Source organism: Podarcis gaigeae, assembly GCF_964106915.1.
Source record: "Podarcis gaigeae genome assembly, chromosome: 3".
In the NCBI taxonomy this organism is placed as follows: domain Eukaryota; kingdom Metazoa; phylum Chordata; class Lepidosauria; order Squamata; family Lacertidae; genus Podarcis; species Podarcis gaigeae.
In genome coordinates this window covers 48,430,292-48,443,726 of record NC_139680.1, presented here as the reverse complement: position 1 = coordinate 48,443,726, position 13,435 = coordinate 48,430,292, and the positions used below count along the sequence as shown (strand labels likewise).

At 39.0% G+C, this 13,435-nt stretch overlaps 1 protein-coding gene across 7 annotated transcripts in view; it reads left to right on the top strand.

Moving 5' to 3' along the window:
- Positions 1 to 13,435, top strand: part of LOC310841014 (uncharacterized protein) — a 44,575-nt gene that overhangs the window by 20,940 nt on the left and 10,200 nt on the right. For 4 of the 7 annotated variants that reach the window (XR_014562262.1, XM_083731545.1, XM_083731541.1 and 1 more), the window contains one exon: positions 8,101 to 8,366. The exons of 1 other annotated variant lie outside the window; for it this stretch is intronic. Coding sequence is in view for 2 of the 6 variants with exons in the window: in XM_083731545.1 (XP_083587671.1) it covers positions 8,101 to 8,162 (62 nt within the window). In the remaining 4 variants the exon portion in view is untranslated. Of the gene's footprint in view, positions 1 to 1,185; positions 1,259 to 3,249; positions 3,327 to 8,100; positions 8,367 to 13,435 lie in introns of those variants that run through there. 2 more of the 7 variants (XM_083731543.1, XM_083731544.1) reach the window with 2 other exon arrangements.

Sequence of the window (13,435 nt, the reverse complement as noted above, 5' to 3'; positions counted from 1 at the left end):
ACAGCATATTGACATCCGGGGCCATCAGTTTCTATACAGAGCACCCATATGTATAGCTGATGGGTAGCTAATCAAGCAGAGATGCTTTGGATGTTTTGGACTGCAACTCCCACCAGCTCCAGCTAGCATGGTCAATGATAGAGAATGATGGGACTTGTAGTCCTGCCCAACAAATCTAGACAGTGCCATATTGGCTACCTCTGCTTGATCAGCTGGATCAGGGACCATGTTTTTATGGCAAAACTAGCCCTCAAGTGGCACATAAAACACTCATTAATCAGGATTAGAAGTTATTTACATAACATAATTACATGGCTCCAATTTTTTAAATAAAAAAAAATGCGATGAAACTCTCTACTTCAAAAAAGAGATTTAAAATACTTTATTAATGGTTTTATACCAAGCACTGTTAAGGGGGAAATATATTTGATTTTCTTAAGTGTGATATAATGTTATATAATTAGCTTCCAATCACAGACAAGGCCCTATTCATCTGGATTAGATGGCATTAGCATAATAGAATTGCTGCTTAAGAAAAAGAAAATGCCGCAAAACACTCAAGGGAGCCTAAATACACCACACAGATATTAATGTAAAATTATAATTAAATTGAAACGATCATAAATTTGCCATACTATCATCATAACATTTCATTAGCCAACATATATTCATTGTAGTGCATGGGCTCAACAAGTTTACACATTACCCGCTACAACAATGCCTTGTTTTTCCTGTAACTTCAAAATTATCTTAGAGATTGAATATAGGGCAAAAAGTTGTGTATTATCTCCTTCAGTATCATCATTCCTCTTACCCAGACAGATGCAGTATGACATACAGTGGGACCACAACCTATGCAAACTCCACCTATGTGATCACAGCTTTATATGAGTTGCCGATAGATAGATAGATAGATAGATAGATAGATAGATAGATAGATAGATAGTGGGTAGGACACTCTGAAAAGTACATTAATTGAACCAATGGTTATCGCCTAGAAGTTACTTAAGGTTTTGTTTAAATTGAGGACCATTGCTTTCCTGTCTATTTCCTCCTGAGTTGTTCATTTATTTTCTTACATAAAGAACTGTAAGAACTTGTTCCCACCAGAGGGGATGCGTCTTCATAACATTTTTAATACAATCAAGATTACCGCAGCATCGTCTCTAATTACGCTAATACTAGCCCTCAGAAGACCTAGTAAATTTACAAAGCAAGCAAGCAAGCAAAAAGGAACTATGGACCACGATTACAACAGCAGGAATGACAGTTACACAAATGAAACCTTACAAGGTTGGCTCCAGAATGCTGGACTCGAACACCGCTGTCATTTCAAACTTCCAAGAGTGTATTGTTTGGCTTCTACTGACCATTATCACCTTGTGTCTATTTAAATATTGTCTGCATGGGCGATATAAAAATAGTCCACAGAGATCTTTGTGATACTTCAATTTGCAGCTACTCACATAGCAATAGCTTGCCATTGGAAAACCACAGAAGAGGCTGGCTGCATCTATTTTGGGAAATGGCTCTGTTGCAATGTTTAACACAATAGGGTCACTGTGTAGCACAAGTACTTTGAGACTGTTTGGATGCCCTCCCCAGAATATGATAATTTGGAACAGACAGATGATATGACATCAACTCTCCCATGTTTAATTTTGTAAGGGTGTGATAGAAAATGGAAGCTAAAGTTATGGTTGCTTGAGGATACAAGTAAACACTTCAGCAAGTTTTAACTGTAACTCTTTATTGCGCTTGTACAAAAATAAGATTGTACAGTGGTACCTCGGGTTAAGTACTTAATTCGTTCCGGAGGTCCGTACTTAACCTGAAACTGTTCTTAACCTGAAGCACCACTTTAGCTAATGGGGCCTCCTGCTGCTGCCGCGCCGCCGGAGCACAATTTCTGTTCTCATCCTGAAGCAAAGTTCTTTGAAGCATTATTTCTGGGTTAGCGGAGTCTGTAACCTGAAGCGTATGTAACCCAAGGTACCACTGTACTGTACTCTACACAGAATTCTACTTTTTGTTGTATTTTGGATAATTAAAAAAAAAACAGTTAAAAAACAGTTCCCTCTAGCAAGCTGGATACTAGAGGCGGGATATAGTAGTCTGGAAACTGATGTATGTCAACTACTTTCAGTCAGGTCTGACTATAGTTTGCTTTTAATTCAGTGGATCACTTGTTATTTTATGATCAAGCATGATAGAAACATTCTTTCACATAAATACATTTACGTCAAGAATTTTGAGAATGGTAGGGGATTGTATTGAAAAAGGAGATGCTTTCAGGGGATGTAAAATGGACTATAATGTGGAATTCAATTCCTCTATTTAATTATCCTATATTTTTAATAGAAGACACAGCAACAGAGTTCACACACCTGACTTTACTGCACAGACGAATGAGCCCAGCTAAAATGTCATTCAACTCTGGTTAGGACACATGACATTGATAGATGAAACTGAAAATTGCCAATTCAAGTTGATCCTTTCTTGATAAAACATAGCTGCTTTGAGCACATGTGAGATAACTACCTAAATTAGTCATCATTAGAGTCCAGCAAACTCTGGGAAGCTTGACTTTTTCGGCTTTGTCACAAACCTGAACTATTTTTATTTGCTCTTCAAAAATAAAAGGGAGAGGGTGCTTAAGCAATACAAGTTATTAGCTCTTCTATAGATTTAGTCCACAACAAATTTGAGATTTCTTTCTGAAAACTCCTTGGTGTAGTAATCCTATACAGAAATCAACCCCACTGAATTCAGTCAAATTTACTCCAGATAATTTAGGTAATTTACTCCAGGTAATTTACTCCAGGTAATGTATTTAGAATTGTAGCCTAAGATACAAATTTTTAAAACACATTTTCCCCTTCTCTTTTCTTTCAGTGGTGAGCATTGTATAAGGGACTGCTCACTTCATTTCTGTATAAGCCAATGAAGCTTCTGCAGTATTTTGAGAGCTCTTGATGAGGACCAGTAAACATCATTGACTTAGCAGATGATGAATGACTCATAACAAAAGGAACTGGTTTCAGACTGTGCATGACAAATTTCTCTCTCTGGGAGACTCAAATCTAGTCTTGCTAGTTTTAATAGGATTTATCACTGTGCAGACATTACTTTCAGCCATTTTCTGTGCTCATAGGCTATTTACCATTATGGGTTGCTAATACTATTTAGAAAACTATTTGGCTACTACTATTGATCATTTATATGGTACATTTTCTATCTGCATTGCAGTGCTTTCCACTCCTCATTGTGTCTGCCCCTCCATAATAATAAGTGTGACGTAGGTTACTATCATTCCTACATTACAGGCAGTGAACAGAATGTGAGTGATGCTTAGCCTGTATGAATTGACTGTATAGACAAAGTTCATTATAATTACATTTACAAAAAGCAAAAAGAAATCCTACACAAAATACTAAAATTAGTGCTGAGTCAGAAATGTCCCTGGCCCCATTCTGAGGTCAAGAAAAAGAGAATTCTGGCTTCAGAGAAAGGGGAAAATTGCAATATTAGGGGTGACTGGGTTTGGGAGCTTCTGCTGCAAAGTGGTAAAGGCTTGTATCTTCACCTTTTCCTTTTTATACATCTTTCAGGTAGTTTTCCCACTGTAACATGTAGTAGCAGCACTCTCACTTGCAGGATCATTTGCAGGGAAACCAAAATTCTTGTTTACACAGCTCTTGCACTACCAACTTTACTGTATGCTTGTGAAATATGGACCACTTATAAACACCATCTCCAACTCCTCAAATGATTCCATCAATGCTGTCTCCGGAAAATTTTACACATCACTTGGGAAGACAGGTAAACTAATGTCAGGGTACTGGAAGTAGCAAAGATCACCAGTGTTGAAGCAATGATTCTTCAACATCAACTTTGTGGGACTCGTCATGCTGTTTGGATGCCTGATTATCGTCTTCCAAAGCAACTACTCTATTCCTAACCCAAGAATGGAAAGCAATATACCGGTGGACAACAAGAAGTTTAAAGACCCTCTCAAGGCAAATCTAAAAAAAAAAAAATGTAACGTAAGCACTGATAACTGGGAAACACTAGCCTGTGAGCACTCCAACTGGAGAACAGACTTTAACAAAGTTTTTCATGGACTTTGAAGTAGCACAAACTCAGGGAGAAAATGAGAAATGCGCTAAGAGTAAGGCATGTTTGGCAAAGCCTCACTGTGATCAACTCCCACCTGGAAACCGATGTCCCCACTGTGGAAGGATGTGTGGATTCAGAATTGGCCTCCACAATCACTTATGGACTCACTGTTAAGCCCATTAATGGAAGACACAATCTTACTTGGCCACGATTGATCACCATAGAAGAGAGAAGCAGAACTCTGATCAAAGAGCTGATAGTCCACACAATGACTCCTCTGAAAGGGCACTGAAAGGGCTTCCCCCCAAGAATCCTGAGAGCTGTAGTTTGTTAAGGATGCTGAGAGTTGTCAGGAGACCCCTATTCCCCTCAAAGAGCTACAATTTTCATAGTGGTTTAACAATCATCATCACCATCATTATAATTCTCGGTCCCTCTTCACAGAAAACTGGGGGTCTCAGAACAAGTCTCAGAACCCTTAACTAACAGGAATCTTGAGAGAAAGCTATGTCTGTTTGAAGTATTATGATACTGCTTTAAATGTATAGTGCAGACAAGCTCAATTTTTACCTCCATGACAGAATGCAACATGGGCTGTAAAAACCATGCCTTCACATATGGTAATATTTCTTATCTCCTTGTTTTTGCTATGAAATCTATCAGTGCTTGTACCTTCTGACGGATCACAGATAAGGGATGGGTGGAGGAGGTAGGCATCTAGCTCTACCTCCTGACTTGTCAGGCTCTGCACCTTGACTTTTGACCTACCAGAATCCATTGGCAGGATGGGTGAGACATGCATAGTGCAGTCCTGCTTTTTGAAAGCACCAGGTGCCATGGCTTTCAGTGCACAACGTTTCACACCATAGGCGAGCGAGTCCCAAAAGCTAGGAGGAAAACCAAAGTGCTTAAATAAAGCAGCTTGGAAAGTCAGAAAGGGCAACCTTCCATTTCATTCAGTATCAAAAATTTAAATAAATTGTGCCTATAGAAATCCTTTACACAATTTTTGTGACAGACTAAAAAGAAGAAGTTAACAGCTGTTATGGCTATAAAATCTTCCTTTATTATTGATATACTAATCCCAGGAAGACAAATAAGGCTCAGCACATGCCAGGGATGCAGGCCTTCCAATCATAAATGAAAGATACATGGCATCAGGAAGGAAACCTATTGGCTGTGTCAATAATCTTTTATTTAGCAACACATGTTGGTAATGTAAACAGCATGGCACTAGATCCCTTTGGTAGGTTTAAATGCTTGGATGTACAAAGCAAATAATAAAAGTAAATCTTGTCATGTTTGGTTTCATGGCCCTATAAATATGCAATCAGATGTCGGCACAACAGCTTGTAAGTTAACAATATCAAGTTCCCATTTCCAATAAAATGTGGGAAGCATAATGTGTGATTATTTGCTACTTACATTTCTCCAATCTGATTCTATCTGCTGGAGATCTGCTACAAATAAGAAGACAGGAAAAAATACAAAATCAGCCTTTAAAAACAAAACAAAACTTCAGTTTGTAACTAGGGCATGAAGGTGATAACTTTATCCTGAAGTTTCTTCCTTGCATCTGGAAGAGATGGAAGCTCTTCAGATGTTATTTTAACCAGGTCAAAGTAACATATGGAGGATGTGAGTGTCCACTCCTGTCTCCAAAGCTCACATCCTCACTTCCCCCACCCTGACCTTCCCAGCTTAAAGGGAAGGTCTTAAGTAGCTCTGAAGGAGAATTCCTTGTGCATTCAGGTGAACCTGCTTAGTAGCATCTAGGTGATCAGAAACCCTGATTGCAGGTGGTTCTTGGTCACAGGGAAGGTTCTAGGTTCATTTAGGCAAAGAATCATCTTTCAGACCATTCAATTCAGGAATGAGAGGGCTGAAGCTTGCAGGGATGTGGAGGAATAGAGCAATAGTGCACATTGTACACCTCATCTCTTCTGTGAGTTTCTTTCTTTCAAATGAAATGTGGGTGGGGTTATGATGTGGATTTGTAGCTGGTTGATGACTCTCCATCAGCGAGAGTAGGGTGCCACAGGTTTTTGTCCTAGGACAGGTGTTGTTCAACATCTTTATAAATGATGTCAATGAAGGTCATCAAGTGTGCAGATGACATCAAAATGGGTAGGATAGCTAATACTTTAGAAGATTTTTTAAAAGATTTAAGATTGCCTTGATATTATGAGGAATTGACCAAAGCTAACAATATGATTTTCAGCAAAGATAAATGCAACAGTCTGTATTTAGGCAGGAAGATGGCTAATACTGCCATCTTGGCTGCTGACAGAGGCTCTATACCATTCACAAGTGCAAGATCATCAGGTATAGCAATTCCCATCACTTCTATCTATGCTGGCGAAATCTGATACAGGTAGGAAATGTGGATTTTCTTCTAGATGTTCAGATCTTAAAAGGTATGTGACCTGTGACAAAAATATACAAGTCCCGCAAACGATGACTGTTAAGGGTCAAGAAATTGCTTCAACCCAATGAACTTCGTTGATAATTTATAATTACATTGCCACACATCTCCTATGCAAAGACAAGTGATAGGAAAATAGGAGGTTCAGAGCTATCAAAAGTGGATGATCCATGAAAGTCTAAGTCACAATGAAAACAAAGATAAATTATCTGAAAGAACACAAAATAGTTAGCTGATTTGCGCCCAGAGAAACTGAATGACAAAATACTCCTCCCAAGGGATTCAAAACCAATTAAATGTTTGTGCATGCCCTGGAGAATGAAATGATGAGTGGAAGAGAATAAAGAATGTGACTTAAAAAAAAAACCTACACCCCAACAACTCTCAAAGATGTGGTGTGGATTAGAAGACTGGAGGGCTTTAAGTTTACTTCAGTACAAAGTTTTTCTTGCTTTGTGTAGACTTTGCTCCATTTTGATCATTTTGATCATTTTGTTCCTCTGTTTGTTTCCCATTCCTTTTGGTGTTAGCAATGATTACCCCATAGCTACAATGGTTCCCATCTTTCTCTCTCTCACTTGAAGAAAAGAATTAAAATTTCACCTCAAGCATTCATGGTTCCAGAGAATTACTTTCTGTGCAAGAAAACAACAAAGAAAAGACTTTTTTTTTTTTTTACTGAAGACAAGCTTTTATATTTACAGAAATTAAAGTTGCCTTTAGACAATTTGGCATGGAGAGATGGAAGAGGATATGCTAAGCTCATTACCAAAGAAGAAAGCTTCATTAAAATGAATTGTAGCAGCTCAGAAATACATATTTGTTTAACACAATATAACTTGGTTCTTTCAAAGAGTATTATGGAAATACTGCATTATAGAGGCACAGCCCTGCTCTATTCTCCATGCACTACCCCTACACATGAAGAAGACTCATTACTAGTGCCTTGCAGATGGCAAATATGGGTTCGTCACTAATCACTTTGGAAGGAGGGAGAAAGATCAAGTCTTCTGGAGCCTGGATAACAGAAGTGAAATATTGTTCTATGCGAGGATATGGAAACATCTGTCCTTCATCAAGGAAGAGAAGCTCTTCATGCATTATAACATCCCTTTAAAAAGCACACTCATCTTGCCAAGATATAAACCCATATATTTTTATCCCTGAGATTAATTTAAAATGTATTTATAGAGACATCATTTCTTAAAACTTACATTGCTGAAGATACTAAATGTAATTCTTTCCTGTTTAAAAATAATAACCTTATTTGACTCCATGGATGTAATTTCTTATTAAAGTCTGCTGTTCCATTCATCTTAGAAAGGAAAAATGACTCAGGAGATGAAAGGGGTATCTCTTCTTTCTTTCTTTTAGAAAGTACCATATTTTCAAATAGGACAGCTAGGCATACGCTAACTTTAAAATGGTTTGAGGCTCTCCATGGACATCTAGCTAGTTTCTGTGAGAACAGGATGCTGGACTAGATAGGCCATTAGTCTGATCCAGCAGAGGCTGTTCTTATGCTCTTATGTGCATTGTCTTCTCCTTACTCCTAGGTATACAGCATGAGGACAATGCAGCAGAAGAAATTCAAGGGTGCAGAATCCTGTTAGCCTGACCAAACAATACATTCTTTGACCATCCAGTGACCAAGGACTGTACTGATGACTAAACAGCAGCTACCCTTTGGGAGGGATCAGCAATACAGAATAACCCTAGTTTCACTTGAATATCATGGCTAGATTTTCTTCAGCTCAGTTAGTGTTGGTATTATGGCTAGAATTATTTATTTTTGCTTTATTTTTTTGTTCAACCATTTAGAGACCACTTTATCCTTTGTCTCTAAGCAGTGCACCAGTGTGATTAAAATGATACAATAAAAGTAAAAAATAAATTAGAACTAACCAGAAAAATCAGAAAACTTCCTTTATTTATTTCAACAGAAAATGCCATTTCTAAAATTAGTGATGTCACTTATGGCTATTAGTGATGTCACTATGGCTGCATTCCACTGTCATCTGGGAAGATTTACTGGATCCATTCAGAGGCAGTGTTAGAAGAACATAAGCAACATTCTGAACTGTATGGGTCCTAGACTAGACAGTTCTCTATGAGATGAGAAACACACACACACACACACACACAGAGAGAGAGAGAGAGAGAGAGAGAGAGAGAGAGAGAGAGCTTGTGCAGTAAAACTAGGGCTTGTAGTTTCAGAGAAGAACAAATCTCCTCATGTGACATGAGCTGCATTCAGGCAGCACTTTATTCAGACTTCCTTACCTATTCAATTCCACATTTCATGTGGAATAAAAGCTACCTCTGGAAATTAAGTCAAATCTAGCAGAGGTTTTGCAATTATTTTTGTGTTGTTTCAAAAAAATAAAAATTTAAAAATCCATTTGCATCCCTGTTAACTTATAAAATCATGGCAACTTTGCATTATAATTTTCCAGCAGTTTTCATGATCATGCCACAGCCGCTCATGTGATGAAATTTGGGGTAGTATCCTGGCAAACAGTTCTTTCCTGCTGTTTAAAATGAAGCATGACATGGCAGTACATTGATCAAAAAACCATAAATGCATAATACAGTGGTACTGCAGCGTAAAAGGAATATTCAGTATTATGCATGCATGTTCTCTCTTGTGCAGACATGAGTCATGTCTGCCAGAAGCCCTCTTCAGAAGGTTTTTCCAGGATTCTACGATGCACAGGGAGGTTCCATGAGTCTAAGATCTTTCCCACTTCAAACAATAACCCTTTAATTTGTGCCCCCTTTCCATGTTTAGCACAACTTCAGGATAGCAAAGAGCTGCAAGGTGTCAGATTATCAGCCATTCAGTATTTCTGTTGGTCCCATATGTTCATTTCCAAAATGCTTAGTTAAAAAGAACCATCCTATCTCAGTGATTGCTTTGTTTGTTTGCTGTTGTTTTTGCATATATACACACTTGTGTGCCCTCAAAGACCGTTGCATGCACCTTTCTGTTTCCCTTTTTTAAATCTTGAGTCTAAACAGAATCCAGTGCATTAAGTGAATTCAGGACTGCTGTGAGAGAACCTCATAAAAACGTTCTTTCTTTCATGCCATGAGCACCTTTAGGAAACTGATGTCTAATTGCCTTTTTCTAGAAGTCATAGGCCGGCAAGTGCCAGGCATTTCTGAAAAACCAAACCCTAATTTGCTATTCAATCATTCCTACCAATCTTACCACTTGCCCAGGCAACTTCGAACACTTTCCTCCCTCATACATTTCATATTCCAGTTTATTTCTTTGAAGTTGAATTTCTTGGGCATTCCCCGACAGTGTTTCTAATCTCTCACAGTCTCTTTGAAGTATTTCTCTTCTGGCTAGGTTTTGCTCCTTCATCCAATTTAATATCTTTTTGCAATTTTCTTTATTAGGGCGAACCAGACATTCAGAAGCTCCAGCCCTACAATGAGGTGTGCACGGTTAGATTATGAGGCTCTGTCAGTAAACACGTTGATGCAACTAAAATATAGTCTTATAGACACTGAGTCCTAACGAAGACATAACATGTAGCTGTCACCAGCAATCTATCACAATTTTATGCCATCTTCTTTGATTCCCTGATTTTGCCATTTGTTTTAATGAGAACTTAAGCTCAACAATCGTAATTATTTTTAGGAACATTAATTGCAGATATAGATAAAGTCTGAACAGTAATGAGGTAATCTACACTTGTTTGCTGATGGGTAGGAAAGCAATGAAAACTAATGGGCCACAAGGCTAATGGACACAAATCAAAGAAGCTGCTGTATATGCAGGAAGAGACCTGCACTCATGGAAAAAGTGCCCGATTATGGAAATTACCAAGAGTGATGCTCCCACATAGACATAAAGCAAAGCATTTGGGAAAATAGGAAATCATTATCAGTTACTCTACTAGCGAACTCAGATGGTTAACACCCTTATCAGTTTGGAAGCAAAATGGGGTTTCTCAATACTTGAGGGGCTCTTAAGAAAAGTCATTGTAGATTTATACAGCAATCCTCTATATATGCATTTTAGTTCAATTATGATTATATTTATATTATTTACCGTATATCTCACCTTTTCCCCCTGACACAGTCTCAAGGTGCCTTATAGATCAAATAGAAACAGCTAAAACATAGGAGGCAAAGTAATAATTAAAAAAATCAATTAAACATTAATATTTTATATCTATATCTATATCCTATTGAAACATATAGAATATAGATCATTGCAATAAAGCCACTTCCGAGCTCGAGAGGAGAGGGGGTTGTGGGCCACCCCCTCCCCACACACGCGGGGGCTGGTTTTAGCCCCCGTGAGAAGAGGTAATCCCCGGGCATGTCTGCAACCTGGCCCATCAATCGGCACGCCCGGGGACCGCCCTCTTTGCCACATTCCTGCTGTCCGGTTTTATAGATCATTACAATAAAAGCATCATAGCACCAGCCCTTATAAACAAAACGGTTCCCAAAACGGTTTGGAACAGGAAAGTTTCTACCTCCTGGTAGAAATACAACAAGGAGGAAGCCAGCCTAATTTCTCTAGGAAGGGTTTTCTCAAGACTGGAAGGAGCCACTGAGAAAGCCCAAATGAACTCAATAGGCCTCACACCCAGGTAAACGGGTGCAGCGTTACTATTTAAGGGAGTAAGTTTCATTGAACCCAGTGAGACTTACGCAGTAGAGACGGACAGGATTACATTTTAAAGCTGCAATTTACTTTAAAAACAAACAAACAAACAAACCCATTTATTCAAAAGTTACAATACAGTTACACTACAATGTATTTTCAATCAATATATCCCCTCCACAGACACTTCTGTGATGATGGTGGCATTAAAATACCCTGTTCTTCCTCAATAAAAGAGAAAAACGGAGACCAGATCATATCAAAAGTATCTTTTTGTGGAATTTACCTGAACTGAGCTGGAATTACTTTGGAGTAGGCATGAAAAGGACTGCATTGTTAAGTTCTGTGTCATACATCAGGGATAGCCAACATGGTGCCCTCCAACGGTTTCTGGATTGCAAGTTCTATCATTCTTGATCACTGGCCATGCAGACTGGGACTGGTGGGAGTTCCAACAACAAGGGGGAGGGGTACCATGTTTGCTACCTCTGCCACACAAGGTAGGCCGAAATGAAAGACAAGGGAACCCCCCCCCCCCATACACACAATTTTCCTCCTGTTTCTTCCACAAATTGGTAGCTTTTTAGAACACTCTCTATATAAAGTGTTTTCTTCTGCACACTGGGAAAAAATAGTAACAATCACCTCAAAAAGTAAATAAAATAATAACAGCCTCAAGAGGTTTGGGACATTTTCAGCATCAGGAATTTCACAATTAAATCCTCCTCTTATATATTTAAAGGAGTTAAAATATCTGCCTGCCTATCAGACGACAGAATGAAGCCTTATTTTGTTGTCCTCATTTGCTCTCTTGACTACCATCTTCTACAGACATAACTCAGATGCCTTTAGGCAAGGATAATTCCACTTGACCCGCAAAAAGCTCAGGGCTCTTTTTGCTCTACACCAGACAGTTGTTGCTGCCACCATGTTAGACAAACAGCACAAAATGCTTTTAATGCTCCTCTGTTGCGCAGGCGTCAACTGTCAGGGAGCTGCAAAACAACAACATCAAAATGGGATTTCCTTACATTGGTGATATAACCGGAGTTGTCCCAGGCAAACTGGGACAGTTGGCAATTAAGATAATGCTGATGTTAAAATGGGTGGTAAAATTGAATTGGTGGCAATAGCCTGACATCAGTTGTGTGCATTGTGGTATGCCAGCAGCATGCCAGTCTCCCAGTCAGGCAGCAAAGCAAGTGGGTTTATGACACTGGGTAAGCTGCTGCATATATCTGGTGGACTATGGTGGGTATGGTCTCAAATTAAATGCCCAAGAAAATAGAAGGATGTGTAGGAAACAAGGGTTTTACTTATCATTCACTTCTATGGGACAGGGCACCTAAGTGTTCTGCCAAAGTCAGTTGTTCATTTGGATTCAAGAGGAATGGGCACACTTATTAGTGAAGGCTATGGGTTTTATTGGTTACACCACAATCATTAGACATTAACATGCTCAGTACACATACACAGAGCCTACTTAGATTAGACAAGGCAAACTACCAACACACAACTAGTGTAAAGTCCATCCCAGAGTGCTTCAATCTTATGTTCCATCTGCTGCTTAGACACAGTAGCAAATGATCCCCCTGGCAGCTGACAGACTCATAGAGCTCTCTCAGGATCTCCTGGACTATGCTAGAGACAGCTGGAGACAGCATCTCCAAAGCTCCAAAGCTCACATTTGTAGCCCATATCCTGCTGAGTCAGATAACTGGTTCATTACTCATGCCCATGTGAATCACATGCCAGGGGTCCTAGGTCCCTGCCATAAGGATCAAAGGGATGACTCATCCATGCCTCTCAAAGTCACAGCATGTGACATCATCCAGTTTGAGTCTAGGAGACACCTGTTAATCAGGGCTCATGAACTTTCTGTTTTGTCTGCTATGCATTCCCATAATAAGTGAGTCTAGCAAAATATAATTAACACTTTCAAAGCGCAAGCTTATGCTATTATAATGACAACAGGCCAATGCTAAGTCCAGGCTTCTGCCTGGACACCACTGAGGATATCAAAAAGGACAATTGCCATACACCATTCCTTATCTCCTCAAGGGTGCAAAGGTCTTCCAGATCTCATAACCCATATGTCTCATAGTCCATTTCTTAAAGAGAGTGCTAGATATTGCAGCCATTTTGAGAATAAATCCTTTACCTGCTCAATGCTATAAAATGGTACCAGCATTGAAAATGGTGGTGACAAAATTATGGCTGAAGTAGTCTCGAGGACAGGGAAGATAATGGAGGCATTACCT